The sequence below is a fragment of the Callorhinchus milii genome, unplaced genomic scaffold (assembly GCF_018977255.1).
Source record: "Callorhinchus milii isolate IMCB2004 unplaced genomic scaffold, IMCB_Cmil_1.0 Scaffold3, whole genome shotgun sequence".
Classification (NCBI taxonomy): Eukaryota; Metazoa; Chordata; class Chondrichthyes; order Chimaeriformes; family Callorhinchidae; genus Callorhinchus; species Callorhinchus milii.
The window spans coordinates 76,220,370-76,243,782 of record NW_024704744.1 but is presented as its reverse complement, the minus strand read 5'-3'; the positions used below and the strand labels follow the sequence as shown (position 1 = coordinate 76,243,782).

The following is a 23,413-nucleotide window of genomic DNA, read 5'->3' as shown; positions in this document are numbered from 1 at the left end:
GGAACAGTTTCTTCTTATTTACTCTATCAAATGCCCTCATAATTTTGAACATCCCTATTAAATCTTCTCTTCAACTCGCTGCTTTGTGCATTGATTTCACACTCAGTATCACTCCCAGTATGCACAATCCCCTACCTGCTGGCAGCGTTTGATACGGATCTGGATAATGGACCAGTAGCGTGTCATATTCTCAAGCAGTAAGACACGGTTGGCAGTGGGCGCTACATTCACCTAGAGGAAAGGGGCAGAAAGAGGTTAGAGCACAGGAAACCATAGACCAGAAGGATGTGAAGTATCACTCCAACACCAGCTGTTAAACAAGTCATAGAACTACAATGCCATTCAAGCTTTTCCACACCAAGTTCTCTCCTTCAGGGGCAATCAAGCTACTGTAAACCTCATAAGTTGTATCAGTTTGAGACCCTACATTTAATATTACTTATGCAAAGTATGAGTTATGTCAAACTTGCAAAGAATATAAACTCCTGAACGGGACTTGGATAGATGTACGAATTAGGCTATTATACAATTTATACAGCTCAGACTTATGTGAGTTTTACTGTATCTCCATCCTCTGAAGATTATATCTATGTATACATAGAGTTCCGAGAGATCAGCGGAGGCAAGGGCTGCCTGAGCTGCTAGGCCCAGCAGGCAGAGAGGGTGAGAGGGAATGTCGGCACAGAGTAGGGCAGAACAAGGTGCTAATACGGAAGATGTGAGGGAATGGGGGAATATTAGTTTTTCTACAAGCTCCTATAAGAGTCCTGTCATATGACCCTGTGTATGTGTATGCACCTGCATCTCTCCCAGAAAGATGGGAAGGTTGTGGGTGAAGTCTACAATTGGGCTCCAATTCCGACTAGGAGTTGAGAAGGTTAAGGGTGTCCTAATAGAGATCTTGAAGATTACGAATGGGGTTACAATCGAATTAATAGTAATAGGTTATTTCCACTGGTCGAAGAGTCAGTCATGAGAAGACACAAATTGAAGATAATGCCAAAAATAATTAAAGGGATAGTTATAATAATAATCCTTGCATTTGATATAGCGCCTTGTCACATCTTTGAGACGTCTCAAAGCGCTTCGCAGAACACACTGCAAAGTGTACTGACTCTATATTTTGTGGGTGAAGTTAAAAGACATTCCTTTGCACACAGTGGGTTGGAAGGTGGAATTCTCTGCCACAGACACAGGTGAAGCAGAGTCCAGAAATTCCTTCAGAAGGAATTTAGAAGAAAAAAAAGCTTTAAAAAATGTGGTGGAGCGAGCAGAAGAATGGAATTAGATTGGCTCATGAAAGTAGCAGAGTGTGTACCGTCGAGGGGAGGACACAATAGGCTCAAACCCTGGTTCTCCTCCTGTACTGACATGGTGGACGAGCCAAGGCAAAGAATCAGAAATTAACCCATTGAGAGTTTTACAGCATGTTGACTGAATACTCCACCACAGAAATGAGGCCATCCACTCTGCACTGGTGTTTTTCTCCACGTGAGCTACCTGGTCTTTTCTTCTCCCACGTGTATTCTATCTATCTGATTCCCTTTTAAAATAATAATAATAATAATAATAATCCTTGCATTTGATATAGCGCTTTTCACGTCGGGAGAGGACGTCCCTAAGCGCTTCACACTGTATTGACTTATTTGTGGGCGAACGCGGCAGCCAATACGTCGTAGATTGAAAATGACTTTATTATTGTTTTCCTGCCTGGAATTGAACTCAGGTCTCTCACTTGCAAAGCGAGTGCTCTAACCACTGAGCTACAGGACTCCACAAAGCATTGATAGGCAACTACAGTTTGCGGCAAAGAAACTCTGAAAGATTATTAATTACAGAGTAAGAGAGAGAGAGTACAGAATGTGTTGAGCATTGACTGAACAAAGCAGAGACTGACTGCATTGATTCCTTCACTTAGCCTGGCTGAGTAGCTGGTCTAGCAGTCACTCACGGTGTTTAGCTCCGTATTGATATTGCTGGGATCGTCCCCACCCATGACCACAACGCGAGCTGGCATGTAACTGGAGTCTTCACTGGCGACCAGCAGGGTCAGCTGTCTGCAACACAAGAGAAGACGCCACGTGTTTGTAGGCTGACGTAGCAGCTAATTTGTGCACAGCAATGTTCCACAAACAGCCATAAAACGAATAACCAATTGGTCCATTGATGTCCACCTAGGTTTAACTTCTCCTCCGAAGTATGGCTGACAATGACCACCTGTTATGTATCTTTAGTCCATACTGAATACGGTGTCAGAGTTTATTGTATCTGCACCCTTTAGGATCTGAAAGACTAATAGGATCTCCCCTCAAATTTCCTCTTCTCCAATCAAAACATTGCCAACCTTTACCATCTCTCTTATAAGATCAGATGCTAATTCCCAGAGCTTTAATTCAGACAGCTATCGTACCTTCTCCAACACTAGGATTCCATTCCTGTCGTGGTGACCAAAAACTATAAAGCACCTTGAGATGTTCCAACATAAGGGATTGGAGGACAAGTTTCTCTTCCACTACAACAGGCACTGAAGTTTCATAGTGGATGTTTGATAGTTCCATGCACCTTTGAACCCAACACTTGTAATACAGAACATCCCAAAGTGCTTCACAGCAATTAAGTCTCAGAATGGTAATAATAATAATCATCCTTGCATTTGATATAGCGCCTTAAAGAGATGTCTCAAAGTGCTTCACAGAATATATTGTAAAGTGAATTGACTGTATATTTTTTTGGCAAAACGGAGCAACCAATTGCACACAGCAGTGTCCCACAAACAGTTGTGGATTGAATAGTGGCTATGATTTTGTAAGCAAACAGCCATTTCCACACAGTAAGGTCCTACAAACAGCCATGAAGTGAAGGACCAACTTATCTTATCTAAGGCTTGTTTGCTGAGTCACTGGGAGAAACTCTCTTCTCTTTTCTAATAGTGTTGTGGGATCTGTAACCTGTCCATCTCAATAGGCAGATTGGACCTTGGTTTAATATCTATCTGAAGGACAAAGCCCAACAAATCCTCCTAGTACTTCCCTGGAGGGTCAAGTTAGATTTGTAATTGCAATGCAGTGCACACACTATTCTAGGACACTAGTGCAACTATCAATAGGTCCTCCAGTTTCCTCTCTGCTCAGATGTACCTGATCACCACCCCTTTGTGCATGTAGATGTTGATGTAATGGGACCCTGTGCTGCCATTGGATTCCCAGTACGACTTGGGGTTCTTGTCTGTCAACTTGCTGGTTCTGTGGTGATTGGAGGAGACCTCGATCTTTTCCCAGCACTTGTCCTCTTTCAACTCCACGCCGGAACCTGCAAGCAACAGTAAACAGTTTTAAATTGAGAGGAAACCACCCCACCTCCATCCCAACCATTTGAAACCTTGTCAACCCTTTAATGGCATGAAAATAGCAGGCGTAGGATTGAACACAAAAGCCCATGAAAACCACAGAATAATTGGCAGTGGTGGGAGAGGGAAAGGTAAAACTCTATGGTCACATATCTGAAGCCACATAATTTAAGCTCAAATGTTTTATGAGCATCTACAATTTGTATTTATACAGCAAAGGAATATCCCTTTACATAGGAGAGATTCATCCTATGAGATAGATGGTGCAAAGGAATATCCCTTTACATAGAAGATATTCATCCTATGAGGAAGTGGCTGTAAAAGGAATATCCCTTTAGATAAGGATCACCGATCAGGGAGGAGAGGATTTGGAATTTGAGGGACCAAAGATATGGTGAAAGAGATACATTTCTAGAAGGGGTTTTGAAAACACAAGGCAAAGGGATATTTTAAAGAATTTCAGAGGGAGGGAGATATAGCTGAGGGTTTGGCCACTGACTGTGAAATAGAAAAGTTGAGGAATTAACATTAAACCAGAGTCAGAGGAGCAGAGGGCTCAGGTGAGAGAGTTGGGTTGGGAAAGTTGCAGAGCTAGGGAGGAGAAAGACTGAAAGGGATTTGAAGATCAGGAAGAGGATTTTGAAGTTGATTCGCTGTAAATCAATTCAGGCAGTGAACATTTCACACCTCTGTTTCACATCTTTCATTTTATAGCACCTTATCACATCATTGAGATGTCTCAAAGCTCTTCACAGAATATACTAAATGGATCGACTGTGTATTTTGTGGGCAAAAGGTGGCAGCCAATTGTGCACAGCAGTGTCTCACAAACAGTCATGGACCAAGTGACTTAATTTTTCTTTTTCTTTTTGGCGGGATTAGTACGCCCGGAAAGTGATTCTTCAATCGACTAACAGTTAGGTTCCTACTTACACCGAGTAGAGTAAGGAAACTTGCTTAAGATTTCACCCCACCTTGGAATCAAACCCAGGTCCTCTCGCTTCTGAGGCAAACGCGCTAACCACAATGCTATGGGACACTATTTTGTAATGAAACGCAAATAGTCGGGAGCTGGATGATGGGCACTGTTTTGAGATCCACCTACAGTCATTTCACTTTACAGAACATCCTGTGAAGCACTTTTGAGACGTCCTTCCGACATGAAAGGCACTGTATCAAATGCAATTTGATTGCTTATCCAGAGGCCTGTAATTCCACCCAGCCTTATCCTTAAAATTTAAGATGGTGCAGAATTATGGAAAATTCTCAAATTCAGCTTTAATTTTCAAGCCATTTTTCAGGAAGCAACAAAAATTTCAATTTATACAACACCTTTCATGTTGGTAAAATGTCGCAAAGCCCTCAAGCAGAGAGGGAATTAGGAGAGGAGGGAATTAGGAGGGGAGGGGAAGGGAATAAATGGAAGGGCCCCAAAAGCTCAAAGTGTAGATCTTCAGATGAGATCTAAATACAATAATAATAATCCTTGCATTTGATATTGCGCTTTTCACATCTTCTAGATGTCTCAAAGCGCTTCACAGAATAGACTGTAAAGTGAATTAACTGTATATTTGTGGGCGAAATGCAGCAGCCAATTGTGCACAGCAGTGTCCCACAAACAGTTGTGAATTGAAATGACCAATTTATTATTGTATTTTTTTGAGGGATTATTATCAGGCTTGTGGAGTAAAGAAACTTGCCCAAGGTTTCACCCTGCCTGGAATCGAACCACAGGTCTCTCACAAGCAAAGCGAATGCTCTAACCACTGAGCTACAGGACTCTACAGCAGAGAGTTAAGGAACAAGTCAGAGGGATTACGGGAGAGACCTCCAAATAGAGGCAAATTGGCTGAATGCTCTCCCATTATTGGCTTGCTAAGTGGATGGGAGGCATTAAGCAAGCTGGAGTTAATGAAGAAGAAGGAGTGGCCAGAGGAGTAGTTTGCAGGACATCACAGAAGTGGTGCAAAGCCATGGACATTTGAAGTTGAGGAGAAAGATCTTCAAGTTGATCCACTAGGAGCCAGGGAAACTGTGTGAGGATAGGAGGTGGTGGGTTTGTGAAGTCTGTGAGGGAGAGGGAACAGGCTGCAGAGTTCTAGGGTTCTGAGGACAGAGCCCAGGAGGCCAGAGAGCAGGGTGTTGGAAAAGTCAAGTATGAAGGTGACAAAGATGTGATGAGGCTTTCAAGAGGCAAGATAGTGACAGAGGCAGGAGTTATTGCGAGCTGAAAGAAAGTGGACTTGAGCAGTACCCGGATGAAAGGGTTAAAAGAAAATGAAAGATCCCATGACACTAAATGAAAAGAGAAAGGAGTTTCTCTTGATGTCTTGGTGATAAAATTAGTCAATCTTCTTGTCTATTTCTGCTCTGCGCAAATTGTCTACACTGATCACCCGCAAATACAGTAATTACACTTTACAATAAATTCTGCAAAACAATTTAAGACAGCTTACTGCTGCTTAATAATAATAATCCTTGCATTTGATATAGCGCTTTTCACGTCGGGAGAATGTCCCAAAGCGCTTCACAGAACACACTGTAAAGTGAATTGACTGTATATATGTGGGCGAACGCGGCAGCCAATTGCGCACAGCAATGTCCCACAAACAGTCGTAGATTGAAAATGACCAATTTATTATTGTTTTTGGTTTTTGGAGGGATTATTATTAGGCTCTGTGTGGAGTAAGGAAACTTGCCCAAGGTTTCGCCCTCTGCCTGGAATTGAACTCAGGTCTCTCGCTTGCAAAGCGAGTGCTCTAACCACTGAGCTACAGGACTCCTGCTTGTGCAGCCAGGACCACCTACCCATTATTACATATTATTATTATTATTATTATTTATCTTTCAACGATAAGAGATCACTCCAGGAGGCTCTAAAGGCATCTTAAGCTGAGCAATCATTACACTGAGGTTTGACACAAGTACTGAGAGTACCTGACACCAATGGCAAAAGCAAACAGGAGTATTTGAGCTGTAACTTCACGTTTTAAGCAAGCAATTAAGGTGGAAAGAAAGTGACAGCCTCTTTTAGCCCCACACTGTATAAAACTTGCCGTGATCGAGTCTGTTATCATTGAGCCGCTCGGACAGACCTTGACAGAGATTCCTCAGGAACACATGAAAGAAAGGGATATTGATTGGCTGGTGGCTGCGTCTGTGTTCTTCGATTTGTCCCAAAACCATCTGCAAAGAAGCAACAAAACCCTGTTGGTGGCAGCTCAGCAAGACAGTGACCAACAACAACTCGTATTTATACAGCACCACTCACGTAGGGTAGAGTCCCAGAGGTTTGAACACAACAAAACTCACAGAGAGCTCAGGAAAACCGTCTGATGGAATGACAAATTCTCTGCCTCTAAACTTAAAAGAGTCCATCAATTCTTTTAAAAGGGAATGTGACAGATGCTTTAAGAGGAGGAATATTACAGTTTGGGGAGAGAGCAGGAGAACAGGATTGGATTCGGTGGCTCATGAGTGGAACAATACCAGTGCAGACTCAATGGGCTGAACATTCATTCTATGATTGTAGGAGCGATCAGCAGCATCAATGCTCACCCTTCCCTGTGTGGGGACAGAATGCTGGGGTGCCAATGTCAGGGGCAAGGTTACGTGCCTGTGGAAAGAGTAGACTTATTGGCTGAACAGCTTTTTGGACTGTTTTTTCAGTTAAGCTGAAGAAGCTAAGCAGTCACCTGATAGAGGATTTCAAAATGACGAAATCCTGTGGCTGGAATGAAGGAAGGAGGATGGGACCAAGAAAAGTTTCCTCGAACTCCTCTCACCAGACAACAGTTTGCAGTTACATAGCGTTCCTCATGCAAGGTAGCGTCTCAGTGCGCTTGACAATGACTGAGCCTGAGGGAGTGGGGAGGTGACCGTAAACACAGTTGAAGAGGAAGATCTTCAGGCGCAAACTCAAAATGCGGAAGGAGAGGGCAAAGCGGAGGGATTGGGGGAGAATTTTCCAAAATTTCGAAGAGTAGTGGCTGGAAACACAGCCAACAATGGACAGAGGCCAGAGCCAGTTGAGCAGAGGCAACGGGTAGTGGGTTAGGGAGTAAGCAGGTCGGAGAGGTAAGGAGGTCCCAGGGAATGAAGGGATTTGAAGACAAGCGTGAGGATCTTGAAATCGATCCGTTTGGTGATAGGGAGCCTGGCTAGAATTGGTGTGATGGGGGTACGGAGTTTAGTGCGGGTGAGTACGCGGGCAGCGGAGTTTTGGATTAACTGGACTTTGTGGGCAGACGTACCATGCCCCCTCCCTGCTGCCACCCTGACCCACATACACACCTGTATACATCCAGCCAGGATGCTGGTGGTCATCTTCTTGTACAGGCTGGCGTACTTCTCACAATCGCCGACCAGGTCACGCAGTTCCGCAGCCAGCGGTAGGGTGGCACTGTGCTTGTCCAGGGCTTTGCTCAGGGTTTCCTTGGATCCGAGCCGGCACATGACCACAGCATAGTCTTTGTTGACGGTGGCCAATCCATACAGAAACCGGATAAAATCCTGCAGCACCTGGAGGCCGCAGGGGGATGGGGGAGGGGGAGAGAAGAGAGAGAGAGAGAGAGAGAGAGAGAGAAGACACGGAGGTTGGATTATAATATGTAACAATCTTTGCTTTGATGCAATATTTATAATGTGAAAACACTTCACAGAAAAGTGTAGTGACTGAAGTCAGTGTTTGCAGTCAGACACAGGTCTCACACACAGGCATATTATGCCTGAACGATCAATATGGAGGACACCAGGAGAAAATGGGAAACCTTCATTAGCGGTGACCATCTCCAGTCTTCTCCTACCCACCCCTCCCCCATAAAATAAAGATAATAATCCTTGCATTTGATATATCGCCTCATCACGTCATTGAGACGTCTCAATGAGCTTCACAGAATATACTGTATATTTTTTAGGCGGATCGCGGCAGCCAATTAGCACAACATAAACAGCCGTGATTGATTGACCAAATTATTATTATTATTTTTGGAGATGGAGCCCGTTTCCAACATATCCTCTTCGCTGGGGCACTAGTAGTGAGCAGGAGAGGAAAAACAATAGGAAACTAAGCAGCACTGAAGGGCTGCACCTCTGATCACACAGTGCTAACTGATTCTTGCAGTTCCCTCCACGCTGTGACATCTAACGTGAACATCCTGGCCTCACCTCTCGGTCGTTGCTGAACGCTGTCATTGAGGAGAGACACGGTTCAATGCTCTCATGCCAGGGCAGCAGGTCCTCCTGATAGTTGTCTAAAAACTTGTTCAAAATCCTGGGAGGAAAACACATACACGCATTAGAAATAACTTCTAAAACCTGGGAATGAGATCAACGGACAGCTTTTAACTTTAAACTTCATCCAACCTGCTCTTGTGAAGAGTTGTACAGACTCCTTCGGTTTAACCTATCAAAACTATTCATCATTGAAAACCTCGCCCCTTTAGTGTTCTCTGCTCCAGTGAAATCAATTCCAAACTTTTCAAATCTCTCCTACAGCCTCTCATACAGAAGAATTTAGGAGAAACTTCTTCATGCAGAGTAGGCAGTGAGAATGTGGAACTCGTTGCCCCGAAGCGGTGGTTGAAGCAGGTTGTGTAGATGCATTTAAGAGGAAGCGAGATATACATGTGAGGAAGAAGGGAATAGAAGGGTACGAAAGGGAGGAAGGAATAAATGGAGACTCATATGGATTATAAACATTGGCACAGACTAGTTGGGCCAAATGGCCTGTTGCTATGCTGTACAATCTACCAGGAGGAAGTCAGAACTGTGGAGTAGACTGAAATGCTATGGGTTAGAGAGACAGATCGACACCCTATATGGAGTTTGAGAATCCCATGAATCACGTGACTGATACTCTTGAAGGACCAATGCCCTCCTTCTGCCCTCTTTGAATGTGTTTTTATTTTGTTCTCAGTCTTTGGGCAGAATAATACTCTGCAGAACGTGACAAACAGGGCCAAACTAGCTCGCAAACTGGACAAATATTTGAAAAGAAAAATATAAAGGTGTGTGGGGTGAGGCAGAAAGGGCTGGTGGAGTAGAGCTATAAAGATATCTCTCTTTAAGACAGTTAATCAGGAACGATAGGGCGAATGACCACCTTCTGCACTGCAAAACATATGATTCTACCACCTACCACACACTATTCCTGCCAACTGACTGCAACAATGGACAAAGGGCGACCCACTCTTAACGTATACTGAATGGTGCCAGGGCTGGATTCCTCACAGCCCTCGCTCAGACACGTACCGAATGATGGCTTGCTGCACCAACTTCTCGGAGCGGAACTGGTTCAAGCCTTGCACCAAGGACTGGAAGGCTTCCTTGTCCGTCATGATGTCGGCAATCTGAGTCTCCAGCCCAGTCGTCTCGTCACAAACCCAGCGTTCCAGTGACAGGATGATCTCTTTCGTACCATTCCGCTCCTTCAGACTCACCAACAGCATCTTTAGCTCCGCATCCTTCAGATTTAAGGCCTCCTTTGATTCTAAAACACATTTTTTTTTCACATCAGCCAATTCACTCTCCTGGCAGGTAACTAAGGCAGGTGTGGAGTCCTGTGGTGTAATGGTTAGCGCACTCGCCTCATAAGTGAGGTTTGATTCCCAGGTGGGGCGAAACCTTAGGCAAGTTTCCTTACTCCACATGCCTCTGCTTACCTAGCAGTAAGTAGGAACCCGGTTGTTAGTCGACTGGCGAATCACTTTCCGGGGGCAATAATCCCTAAACTGTAAAGTTTTCAGATTCTACAATTCTAACAGCAAATACAATATAATTTTTTCCAGAGCCTTTTACATCAGGACCACATCTCAGAAGCGCTTCGCAGTGTGGGATAGGCACTCAAGCCGGGGGTTGGGAGCCGAGGAAGGTGAACAGGAGAAACATCACAGATATTTAAGACGACGCACCTTTGTTCTCAATGCCGGTGGACAGCTTGTGATTCAGGGAGATGTTGCTGAGGGCCATGATGGCCAGCATCTGCTGGAGGCTGCCTGTGGAGCGGCTGCCAGTCCCAATGCAGCTGTACAAGATGGGGCAGATGTTACAAGAAACCAGCAGCTCAGCCAGGCTCTTATGGTTGGAGACGAGCATGATGACCACCAGGAGGCCATCCTGCACTGCTGACGAGCACCTGAAGAGAGAAGAGCAGGAGTGGAGGAGGTAGCTTTACAACAAGTTTACACTTACTAGCGCCTTTCACATTGGGAGGATGCCCCAAGGTGCTTGGTAAGTCGGGTTAGGTATCCAAGTAGGGCGTGGAAGCTGGAGGGCTGGGTAGGGAAAAATGACCAAATGTGCGCTCAAAGAGATAGTTCTTAAGACTGACCTTGAACGAGGTGTGAACAGAGTACAGCTGGGAATTAACACAAATTACAGCAGCTTAGAATTTTTTTTGTCAGAGGGGTTTCTGGTACATGTGGAAACCCATCATCATGCTTAAAAGTATCATTCCCCCTTTAAAAAGCCAAATGTGCAAAACTATAACAGAAGCTGTATGTCATCAACCTCACCACCACACATCCTTCCCTCTCCTTGAGGGATTCAAGAACAAGAATTGAGAAGTAGATTTAATTGTAGCATGTGATTTAGTGATAAGCAGCAGGAACTTGCCAATCACTGTTCACAAAGGTGAGCTACGGGCTTTCGCTGGTTAAACTCCAGCAATACCTAACACGTACTCTGAGGTCTCCAAGCCTTGGCTCTTTGTCATCCAGCAAATAATACCCTCCAGGTTTAAGTGAGCAACGGAGACCTTGGGGAAATTTCAATGCGTATGTGTAAATGTTTGTGGTTTAATTTGGATGCTGCTACACGCGTGACTGATACCCTGCTGACCATCCTCACCCTGAGGTGTTCATCATCTTTTCCACGGCGGCTGGGATCATGCTGAGCAGTCCCTTGGAATCGTGGGTGGAGGCTGAGCCGATGCTGGCGAAGATCTCCAGGATGATCTGTGCATCTGCCTCAGCGAGGTGCGGCCGCACACTCTTACTCCGCATGTCGTACTTGCTGGCTCCCGTCAGGATCTTCAGCGTCTGCAGAAGTAAACATTCACTGGATGAACAAGACCCTTTGGTCCATTTTGACCTCTTAGAATACCCACCCAACTGTCTTTCCATTACAGCAGGTAATCAAGTCTTTTCTTAAACAAGCCCAATGCCCTTGCCCCAGCCTCCAGTCCGCTTTCCCGGAAACCAATTTCAGCTGCTGATTCCCCTCTGTAGAATACGAAAGCAAAGAGGTCAAGAGGGAAGGGGAGGATTGAGTGCAGAGGAAGAAGGGGGGGTGGGGGGAGAAGAGACAAACTGAGGGATGGGAGGAGAAATAGGGGGTGGGAGAGGGAGGAGAGATGTGGAATCAGGAAAAGAGGGAAAGAAGGGAAAAAGGAACTCCATACTCACCGGTCTTCCCAACTTTTCCCTCCACAAGCTGCAGTTTATTTGAACTCTGCAGCTCATGTCCTCTCCCACACTATGAACCAATCACCCCCATCCTCGCCCGGCTTCACTGGCTCCCAATCCCACAGAGGATCCAGTTTAACATCTTTGTCCTCTCCTTTAAAGCCTTCCACAGTTTTGCCCCACCCGTCGTGACCTCCTAAAATCTTACCAACCTGGTACTGGCCTGCTCCATGTCCCCCACCCTGCTTGCTTCACCATAGGTCAGGCCTTTAGCCTTTCTGCACCCACCCTCTGGATCTCCATCCAGAGCCTCTCTGCCTTTCCCCTCCTTTGCCTCCTTCAAGGTTCGTCTCAAGGAAGTAATAAATAAAAGCAGCCTCATGGAGAGTCAGTGCTGCGGGTACAAGACTTACAGCCAGAGCCGCTTGCTGGACAAGGGCAGAGTTCCTATGTTCCTGCATACATGACAGCACGGCCTTGATACCTCCCTCGGTGGCAAAGAGCACCCTCCAGTCGTACCTCTGCATCAGGATGTAAAGCAGCCGGAAACACGTGACAACTAACACCTTCTCCCTGGCCAGGCTGCTCAGCTGCTCCACCACAGCTTTGATGAGTTTGTCCCTGTGGTTCAGGCCGGAGTCTACCTTTAGAGACAACTTGTCCCGCGAGCTGTCTTCCTCTAACATCTTGGTGATGAACCTGAAGCCAGCCACCTGAAAGCTGATGTCCGAGCTGGATTTCTTCATCATCTCCACTACCTCCCCGATCTTCTCCAGGCTGGTCTTACGACCACTCACCTTGGGGCAACTGAACTCTATTAGAAAGACATTCCCCATTAAGAACCACTTAACTGAATAGCAGCTAACATAACAACACAAAAGCTTGCGTTTGATACATTAGCCAATAATACAGAAAGGTCTCACGTAAGCACATTAAAGAGAATTGCTGTCAAATAGCGACTTCAAAGAGATTTCAAAGTGACATATACCTGCATTTGTATCTTGGAGGGACTTTGAAGAAAAAGTTTGTCAGTTTGCCCACCCGGCTCAATCTATAAGTGCCTGTAGCTCAGTGGTTAGAGCACTCGCTTTGCAAGCGAGAAACCTGAGTTCAATTCCAGGCAGAGGGCGAAACCTTGGGCAAGTTTCCTTACTCCACACAGAGCCTAATAATAATCCCTCCAAAACCCAAAAAACAATAATACTATTGGTCATTTTCAATCTACGACTGTTTGTGGGACATTGCTGTGCGCAATTGGCTGCCGTGTTCGCCCACAAATATACAGTCAATTCACTTTACAGTGTGTTCCGTGAAGCGCTTTGGAACGTCCTCCCGACGTGAAAAGCGCTATATCAAACGCAAGGATTAATATTATTATTATTTATGTATTACACTCACTTAATTTAAGGCTTTGGGGTGTTGTAAAATTGTATGCTTGTGGCCAGTAAATCTTTCAAATTTATTTCTAGTAGTATGTATTTTAATTTGTTAATATAAATGAGATACTAGTTTTGTCCTCCCACCTTGAAACCTCCCGACTCCAGTGCCTGGGGGATTAGGTATAAAATACCAAACTCCGTGACATGTGGCAATACCTGCTGCCTCGCATCATGGCTCCCCATCATCGAATGGATCGACTTCAAAATCCTCACACGTGTTCAAATCCATTCAGTCCCTGGCACCTCCCTATCTCTCCGACCTCCTCACAAAAATCTATCTAATTTGTTCTTGAAAGAATCAACACTTTCTGCTTCTAACGTTTCCCTAGAGAGCCTGTTCTTTCAAATGCCATATTATACAGAACTTGCCTCATCTGCTTGTTCTGAGAGAAGTTAAAGATTCAGCAATGTCATTGAGAAAGAAAAGGGAATTTGTATTGGCAAAAGATCCTTCAGATAATTAGCCACACACTTCCCAGTAGTGTAGGGGAATCTTGCTGAGCGCAAATAAAATAAACTGTCAATTGTACATGTACAATTACCTGTGAAGCAATATGAGTTAATAATAATGAAATAATAATCATCTCAAGCGTTTCGCAGAATAAATGTAGATTGACTCTGTATTTTGTGGGTGAAGCATGGCAGCCAATTGCGCACACCAGTGTCCCACAAACAGTTGTGGATTGAATGACCAATTGTTTTCCGGAGGGATTATTACCCCTGGAAAGCGATCCGCCAATCAACTAACAACCAGGTTTGTATTATTGCTAGGTAAGCAGAGGCATGTGGAGTACGGAAACTTGCCTAAGGTTTCAGCCTGCCTAGGAATTGAACCCGACTCCTCTCACTGGCGAGGCGAGGCAAGCGTGAAACATGCTTGACATTATAGACGCTGTATCCAAGGCGAGGATTATTGCTGTAACGGTCACAGCGTGCACCCACTCTACCTTTCAACTTCTCTTCCAGATCATCAGGCAGCTCCAGCTCTTCCATCCGACCCATCTCAGGTGCCTGTGCGGTGTCGGTCCTTCCTGAGCTCAGGCCAGGGCTGGTGGGGTCCGGCGGGATCTCTTTCTTGGTTTCTTTTGATAAGGAGGCAGACGAGGTGGAAGAGGAAGAGGAGGAGCCGGCAGTGCCAGGAGGCGAGCCATACTCAGCCCCGGCTAGTGTTCCGCTGAGGTGGTCCAGCCCCAGACCCCTCCTCCTCAGGTAGTGTTTGATGTACACGTGGGAGCTTTCCAGGTCGGTCAGGTATGCAGCCGGGCAATGTGGGCCCACAAACTGCAGCAGCTTCTGGGCCAATTCCACAGGGACCGTCAACTGAATCAAGGCACTCTCGTCCATCACAGAGACCTACAGCGAATCAAAGTGGCACCCACATTAGCCCTGGTGCATCATCCCTCTTTGAAACTCAGTCCATTATCTGGTACAGACTTCAGTATACCTAAATGTTAAAACAGTAAAATGCTGTGGATCCACACTGACTACTTGTGTGCCTTGTACCCACATGTCCAATATCCACATGCCGACTATACTGTGTAACCACACACCCAATTTACACACATCAAATATCTGTGCCTCTTGCATCCATACACCCAATATGTGCATGCCAACTGTCTGTCTGCCGTCTATCCACATGCTGACAATCTGTATGTCTTACATCCGCACACCCCAATATCCACACTTCAACCATCCGTGTGTATTGTATGTGTGTGTCAACTCTGTATCCGAACATGCACTTCTGTGTGTGTTGGGGGGGGGGGGGGGGGGGGAGTCAAAGCTGCAATGTAAAGCATCAGTGAGGAGGGAGAACCTGGCTGATTTTGTTTCCTTCCTAACTCTGGGTCAATGAGGCCAATTGTTGCCCTCCCTGTGCTCAGAGACGCAGCACAAACTGACCTTTGACCCAGAGATCTTTCCAGTCTGTCTGGAGGTCTGCAGTGGGGAATGGGGGCCTTGGGTGTGGATTTTAAAGGTCTGACACTGACCTGCTCCTCGAGGCTTTGGTGGATGATGTCCACAGCTTCCTGCTGTTGTTTTGGTTCCAGCTTCTTGATGAAGAAAAGTACCTCCCACCACTCGGCACGGCTGAGTGTGGAGGAGTCCTCGGCAACATTGTCCGACAAGTAAGGCAGCGAGTACAGCCCGCCAGGCGGCTTGTGGAAAAACGTCTGGGTGACTGAAGAGCACAAAGAACAGTTAGAGTGGATTCTCTCCTGGTAAAACCTGGAGTTACTGAAAAGTCAATACAATTTAGTGTTGGTTTCTGCGTTAGCTATGAGGAGAGACGGGTTGTTTTCACTGACGTCTCACGCCCTTGGAATCGTCTTGGTGAATCTCCTCTGTGGTAAAAAATCTGTACAGCACACACGTGACTACGCCGGCTACAGACACTGGTCAGCCTCCCGCTCGGCAATTCAAGCCACAACTTCACAACAATGCACTGACATCACTGGAAGCTGGACACTTGCCCGACACATATCCACAAGCCGGCAGAAAACAAAAATGTATTGACTCACATGTTTTCCAGGTCAGTGATTAAGTCATAGTGTGGGTGTGAAACAACAAACAAGTCATTAATATTCTTACAAATACAGTGTTAGGAAAGAGAGCAACAGAGATTGGGAGAGAGATAAACAGGGATAGATAGACAGAGGCAGATATAGAGAAACAAGGACCCAGAGAGACTGAGAGACAGAAAAACAAAGAGAAAGAAAGACAGAGAAACAAAGAGACTCGGAGAGTCTCCAACAAATAAATGAAAAAATAAATATAGGGAAGAGAGAGATAGAGAGGAATTACACACACACAACGATTTGGAGGGTGCGAGAGACTCAACAGGAGAGAAAGAGCAAAAGAGACAGGGGGAGAGAGAAAGACTTGTCGAGAGAGACACAAGAGAGAGAGAGAAAGAGAGAGAAAAAGAGTTAGTTAGAGGGAAAGAGAGTGAGGCAGAGGCTTCTGGGGTGGGGCGGGGATACATCTGGAAAAGTTGGGAAGACCAGTGAGTATGTAGTTCTTCTTTCCCTTCTTTCCTTCTTTCCCTGGAGTGGGGCAGGAACACGTCACTGGGAGGGACGTAAACCCACTTACAATTGGGTGCGAGTTCTTGATAAAGGCCTCACTAACCTGTGGTGAGTTTGAGGTTCTCAGTCAGGGACGAGGCTTTCTCCTGCGACTCTTTGTCCACCTGCCCATTCCATCCATCCTCTATGATCTCAATCATGTGCCAGTGAACCCAGTACGTTCTATTCAACTGGTGCCAGAAAACCTGGAAATAGGAAAGAGAAGTGAAATAGATATTTTCAGCACAGAAGGAAACCATTCAGTGCATTGAGTCTGTTCTATTGGTACCTGTTACTAAATCATCCCTTCTTATTTATCCACTTAACAGCTCTTTCCCCATTATCCCTTCGTGGTTTTGCTGCTCAGATCGGAGTCAGCCTCAATTGTCACTTGGAACAAAGTACTTCAAACCTGATCCTAACCCTCTAAGGAAAGGCCCAATACCACACATAGACATATATATATTATATATACAAATAATAATAATCCTTGCATTTAATATAGGGTTTATCACTCCATTGAGACATCTCAAAGAGCTTCACAGATATACTGAATTGACTATATTTTGTGGGCGAACATATTCATATTCACATACACACATATACATATATATACATACACACACACAGAGCAAGACAGAGAGATACAACAGAGACACACATATACACATATAAATGAGAGACACGCACAAAGAAACACAAAGATATATACATAGAGACAGACAGACACGCACACACACACACACACACACACCGGGCTGGACTCCATGAACCGCAGGCTGATACAATCTTTGGAAACATAGCAACTTGTAAACTGTAAACCACTCAGCTTCCGGAATGGGTTGTTGCAGTTCCGGTGCCCCATGGTTTCACGCAGTGTTGTGGTCTGATTTACTCTAGTGTCAAATCATCTCACTGGAATTAACTTCTTCCAAACCAATGCCCTCCAATTACAGCATTCAACAGTCGGCTAAATAAATCGTGTCCTGGCTTCCCTTCTTTTTTACTGTTAACCTATTCCAACTCTCAATGCCTCCGGTGTAAAGAAATATTTCTTGGTGTTTGTCCTAAATTGGCCCTTCACACACCCCTGAACTTGTGCCCCAAGTCGTGCACCCTTATTCTGGCCTTACTTCCTCAATCCCATTTAGCTCCATAAAACTCGATAAACTGTCTCTTTTCAATAATCCTAATCCTTGCATTTGATATACTGCCTTTTCCCGTCATCGAGATCTCTCAAAGCGCTTCATATAATACACTGTAAAGTGCAAGACCGAGGCCCTTCTGATTGGCTCGCACTAGCACTTCCGCACATCAGGCACTGGCAGCATTACCATCCAGGAATGCACACTCCACCTCACCAAGCCAGTGAGGAACCTGGGTATCTTGTTTGACCTTCAACTGTCCTTTCTCTCCCATATCCGTGCTATGACCCGCTCTGCCTTCCCCCACCTCCGCAACATTGCCCGACTCTGCCACACCGCTCAGACTGCCGAAACCCTCATACACTCATTCGTCACCTCAAGGCTTGACTACGGAAACTCCCTCGTTGTCGGCCTCCCCAACTCTCCCCTCCACAAACCGCAGATCATCCAGCTCGTGTCCTCTCCTGCACCAGGCCCCGTGACCCCATCACCCCCACCCTCGCCCAGTTCAACTGGCTCCCAATCCCTCAGAGGAAGAATTCAAAATCCTTGTCCTCAATTTCAAGACCCTCCATGGCTTTTCCCCCTACTACCTCTCTGACCTGATGAACCACTATCAAACTGTCCGCTCCCTCCATTCAGCAGGCTCCGGCTTGCTGCATGTCTCCTGCCCGACCCGCCTTAAGATAGGCGGCTGGATTTTCAGGCTCTCTGGCTCCACCCTTTGGAGCTCCATCCCACAATCTGTTGGCCTCGCTCCCTCCCATCCTCCTTCAAGGCACAACTTAAGACCCACCTTTTCAATCATGCCTTCAGCCGCTCTGCTAACCCCTCTGCCCTCCCTCATCCCAACCCTGCCCCCCAGTCGCTCGGGTTCTGCTCCCTGACTGTTCAGCACCTTGGGATGTTCTCCCAATGTGAAAGGCACTTTACAAATGTAATTTTGTTGTTGTTGTTGATGGTGGGTTCTGACCTGCACTGGGGGGGTCCCGTCGTTGCTGAACCTGAACTCTCCCTCGTCGCCAGCATTGACCTGCTCATAATCTTCCAGCATTTTGACCGTCATACCGGCCTTCAGGTTCTCCTGCACATACTCCACATAACTGCTGCGACTGGAGAAGTTGGAGCGGGTCTTGTATGTGGCGGCCGACTTTTTGCGGGGCTGGGGAGCTAGTACACTGCTGATGGACAGACTGCGGGGCTGGAAAATGGACTTGACATTCCTGGGCATCTCGCTCTCCCCAGGCTCCGGGTGCCTGTTGCGGTCCCAGCCCATCACCCTGACCAGCTCTGAGATCAGATTGGCCATGGCCAAGGTGAACTCAAACTCCCGCAGGATGCGAGTCTGCTCCGGCACGTGTGGAGCGTTGCAGTCCTGCCGCTCCCCACCTGCCTCCTGACCACTGTTGTTCAGCTTATCCATCAGGGAGGTCACACATAGGTACCTCTTTACCAAAGAGAACAGCAGCTTCCCGGGAATCTGAAAACAATGATAATCATTATTATTATTATTAATAATCCCAGCATTTGCTACAAAATGATACCTCAAAGTGCTTCATAAGACTTACTGTACAGTGTAGTTAGTGACTGTGTATTTGTTGGAGAATCCAGAAGCCAATTTGCAAACAGCAATATCTCACAAATAGCCAAAACAGAATAACCACTAGTATCGAGGGGGATTGTTGACTAAAACATCTCACAAAAGTCTTATTAGATAGCAAATTAGATGGATTTAGTTTAGGAAATAATATTGTGGGATACAGCACACAGTTTGGGACATGAAATCTGCATACGGTTGCCAAGATGGTAGAACCCAAACTGGATGGACTTTGGTGTTTTTTTATCAAGCAATTCTTATGTTATTATCGTTTCAAATAGTGCCATGGGATCTTTAAAGTCCATCTGAACTGGCAGACAGGTCGTCTGTGTGATGTTTGATCTGAAAGACCTCTGACAATGTAGCACTCCCCCAGCAATGCATTGGAGTGGTAGCCTAGTCTATGTGAATTCAAAGTCCCAACGTGGGACTTGAATACACAAGCTTCTGACTCAGAGACGAGAGTGCTACTAACTGAGCTAGGCTGACAAGAAGTAGACCCATAAATTTGTACTAGCTTGGTTTAATGAATTACACTCTTGCCTCTGAGTCAGAAGGTCCTGGGTTTAAGCCCCACATTGGGAACTTTGAGTTTACCATCTAACCTGACTCTCCAGGGCAGTATTGAGAAAGTGCAGCATTGTCAGAGATGGTGTCCTTCGGAAGAGGCACTGAAGACTTTAAGGACGCTACAACATTTAGAATAAATTGTCTTTTGTCCCTCGATTGCCATGTTCACTTACAGATACACAATCACTACACCACAGTAATTATTACACTTGACAGTAATTACTGTGAAGCACTTTGAGATGTTTCAATATTGTGGACATAATATCCAACACAACTTTTTTAAAATTATAAGGATTAGAATAATCTTCACATTTGATATAGCAACAAAAAAGTCTCAACAAGCCTTACAATATCGTCAAGTGTTGTGACTGTTTTTGTAGGCAAACACAGCAGACAATTTGAGCACAGCAATTTCCCACAAACACCCATGAAGTGAACCAATCAATTTATAATAATAATAATCCTTGCATTTGATAGAGTGCCTTATCAAGTCATTGAGATGTCTCAAAACGGATCACAGGATACACTGTAAAGTGGATTGACTGTGTATTTTGTAGGCAAAATTATCTGGAGGATTGGTGGCCAGGACACTGAGAGAAACTGCCTATTCTTTTTCCAACAGTAGCTTTAATGCACACTTGCTCAGACAGACAAACATAACAGGCAGCAGTAAAAACAAAAAAATGGAAGTTTTAGAAAAAGTATATAAAATATAGAATGGAACAAAACAAATTAGAAACCCTATTAAGAAAGTAATAAGGCTTTGAAGGCAGCCTAGCAGGTAACAGAGAAAAATACTAAAGAATTTTATACAAAACAAAACAATGGTTAACAGAAAGGAAGGTCCTTTAGAAACCTAAAGGGAAGTCTGGTTGTGGTGGATGAAGAAATGACAAAGATACTAAATTAGTGTTTCAGCTTAGTTTTTACCGACGAGGGAAAAAATTACACAAAAATAAGGCGTGTAGCGTACTGTGAAGAGGACTGTAAGTAGCCTGAGGAAATCTCTTCTATCTTTATATATATTATCTATACTAATAAAACGACAATGTCTGTCTGCGCTTCAAGAAGGATCTCATTGACCAATTGATGTAGAGACATGATTTATACCTCATCAAAGAGGTCTTGAAACTAGGAATGACATGGGTATATTTGTTTTCGGGTATCTCCTATCAACCCAAAAGGAGATCTCCCACAGGAGTTATCCAGGCTGAGTATAGATAAAGATGAAATGTCTGTCTGTGTGTCAATCTACATTCCATATTGGATCCTTTGGTTGCAAGCGAAGCTGCAACGGGTACAGCTAGTACTTATTAAATGGCAAAACTCTAAAAGGAGTGGAAGATTAGAGAAACCTAGAAAACAAATCTTTAAAGGTGGGAGGACAAGTTGACAAAGCTGTAAAAGAAGCTGATGGAATGCTAAAGAGTGTTTAACATCTGAGTGTTTTTATAAGAAGTGTCACAGAATACAAGAACAAAAGGGGTAATGCTAAGTCTATATTAATCATTAGTTAGGCAGCAGTTGGGCGTATTGTGTCCTCGAAAGGATGTCAAGGCCTAAGAAAAGATACACTAGCACAATTCCAGGGGTGAGAGGTTTTACTTATGAGGAGACAATGAAGAAACTAGCTTTTTCCTGAACACTGAGGGGAGTCCACCAAGGCCCCCTCGCTCAGAGGAGAAACTGCCAAAACTCCCCTTGAACAGACATGGAGGAGGAAAGAGCAGGGAAATTGGATTAGGATACAGCACTCCAACGGAGGGAGCTTGGACGATGGTTACACCATGAACAGCACATGTGGACAATCAGTCAAAGGGGGTCAGCATTAAGATGCCAGGCAGGACTGTACCTGGGGAAGATGAATGCCTTCAAATGAGATGCCGTGCTCCTCTGAGGATGTGGTCTCCGCGAACAGCTCGAGCAGCGTATAGCGATTGTCAAAGTCCATGTGCTGTTCGATCCCATCTTGCTGACTGAGCGACAGGAGAACGTAGGCCCGGCTCCCTGAAACACAACACACGCGCCTCATATCACAGCTCCTTCCACATCCTGCCCCGATTCCTTCTCCCTGTAAACCCCCACCCAATCATTCTGCATTCTACTCTCCTCCTTCACCCTGCCCTATAAACCCCACCCCCCGATCACTCTGCACTGTATTCTTGAGTCCACCTCACATCACATAAAAACAAAATTATCCTTTCCCTATCTTTTTTGAATTCCCCTTAATATCCTCACTCCCCCAAGGATCCATCTACCTTCCTTTCAAATATCCCAATTGATTTTGCCTCAGTAATCTTTTGGGTCAGTGCGTTCCATATACCCACTACGCTCTGTGTTAAGAGATATTTTCTGGTCTCACGCTAGGTGTCTGACACATGTACAAAACCATCACCGTACCTAAGAGTATCCAAACTACATTGAGAATGCCACATATGTATGCCAGTTACACACGGAAATTTCCCTGTGTCTGAAATGGAAACCTGGAGGGACACACCTCGCTTACCTAATTCCAGAGAATTTTTGACACAGGCTGGCAACAGTCAAAGCTTGAGGACCGCAGAGTGTACTAGGTGGATTGAAGGTACCAGGAACTCCCTATGAGCTTCCTGGTGAGCAACACAGCTCAGCATGAAATGTGTGAGAATGTTGCAACTATACTCCTTCCCACAGCTCAGACACACATTCCTTCCCTTTGAGCGACGGTTCCACCAATGGAAGTGCAGAGCTTAAGCAGCAGTTGCTCCTCTCTCTGCAAACCCATCAAGGTGGATTCCAAGCCTTGGAAATGTGAACGCAAGTTCGTGAACCTGGGACCAGCTAACATCTCCAGCAACAAATTGCATTTATATAGCGCCTTCCATGTCAGGAGGACGTCCCAAGGTGCAGCAGCTGTCACCCCAAGCTTCAGAGATTCCTTATCAGCTACATGACAGACATCTGCCTTCAGTGTGCTGTGAGGAGCTTTACGCGACAGCTTATGAGGTGCCAGTCACCTTAATGTTCTAGAAATCCAAATCCAATGCCGGTTTTACTCAGCGCAAACTACTTCATCCAGATTGTCGTGTGAGTTTTTGGCAAATAGGTGAGCCCATCATGAGGCCAACTGTGCCTCCAGGGTGCTCAGTAATATGTCGGTGTAGGCTGGAGCCCTGCCTCCCTTATAGTTGATTACTACAAACCCATCTCACTGCTTTGCCCAGACTTCACAACCGGTCGGTCTGAATAAAATTTCTCAGGAGCACAGATTTATAATACAAGGATTAATATTAGTATTGAAGCAGTCTGGAAATTCTTTTAAAAGAGGAAAATTAAATGTGTAATTGGTGAATGTTGGGTGGGGGGGGAAACAGCGCAGACTTGATAGGGTCAATGGCATGTTTCTGTGCTGTCAGGATTTGCGGCCATGGGCTCTTTATGTTTGTGCTGTGATGACTTCTCCACTGGAGCTATCTGTTCTTACCCAATTGCTTTTATTAGTATTTTGCATTATCCGGATGCCTGAGATCCAATACTTCTCAGTCAGATCAAGAAGGTATTGTATTAATACAGCATTTGTAGAGTCCCGTAACGTAGTGATCGGCACACTTGCCTTGCAAGTGAGAGGACCTGGGTTTGATTCCCAGGCAGGGTGAAACCTTCGGCAAATTTCCTTACTCCAACACGTCTATTTACTTAGCAGTCAGTAGAAACTCAGTTTTTAAACAATTGGCAGATCATTTTCTGGTGGTAATAAACCCTCCAAAAAAAGAAAATTGGTCACTCAATCCATGACTGTTTGTGGGACACTGTTGTGCACAAAATACAGACTACTCTGTGCACTTTACAATCTATTCTGTGAAGTGG

At 45.2% G+C, this 23,413-nt stretch overlaps 1 protein-coding gene across 2 annotated transcripts in view; it reads right to left on the bottom strand.

The window, feature by feature from the left end:
- Positions 1-23,413, bottom strand: part of LOC103181623 (cullin-9) — a 61,104-nt gene that overhangs the window by 31,764 nt on the left and 5,927 nt on the right. Inside the window, exons 2-16 of one of the 2 annotated variants that reach the window (XM_042332752.1) lie at positions 21,420-21,574; positions 18,374-18,880; positions 16,320-16,461; positions 15,179-15,369; positions 14,138-14,543; positions 12,165-12,565; positions 11,195-11,385; positions 10,258-10,481; positions 9,599-9,836; positions 8,513-8,618; positions 7,640-7,867; positions 6,403-6,532; positions 3,138-3,309; positions 1,952-2,057; positions 136-231 (exon numbers count right to left, since the gene is read on the bottom strand). In XM_042332752.1, coding sequence (XP_042188686.1) covers positions 136-231; positions 1,952-2,057; positions 3,138-3,309; positions 6,403-6,532; positions 7,640-7,867; positions 8,513-8,618; positions 9,599-9,836; positions 10,258-10,481; positions 11,195-11,385; positions 12,165-12,565; positions 14,138-14,543; positions 15,179-15,369; positions 16,320-16,461; positions 18,374-18,880; positions 21,420-21,574 — 3,293 coding nt within the window. The remainder of the gene's footprint in view (positions 1-135; positions 232-1,951; positions 2,058-3,137; positions 3,310-6,402; positions 6,533-7,639; positions 7,868-8,512; positions 8,619-9,598; positions 9,837-10,257; positions 10,482-11,194; positions 11,386-12,164; positions 12,566-14,137; positions 14,544-15,178; positions 15,370-16,319; positions 16,462-18,373; positions 18,881-21,419; positions 21,575-23,413) is intronic. The other variant, XM_007898244.2, reaches the window with a different exon arrangement.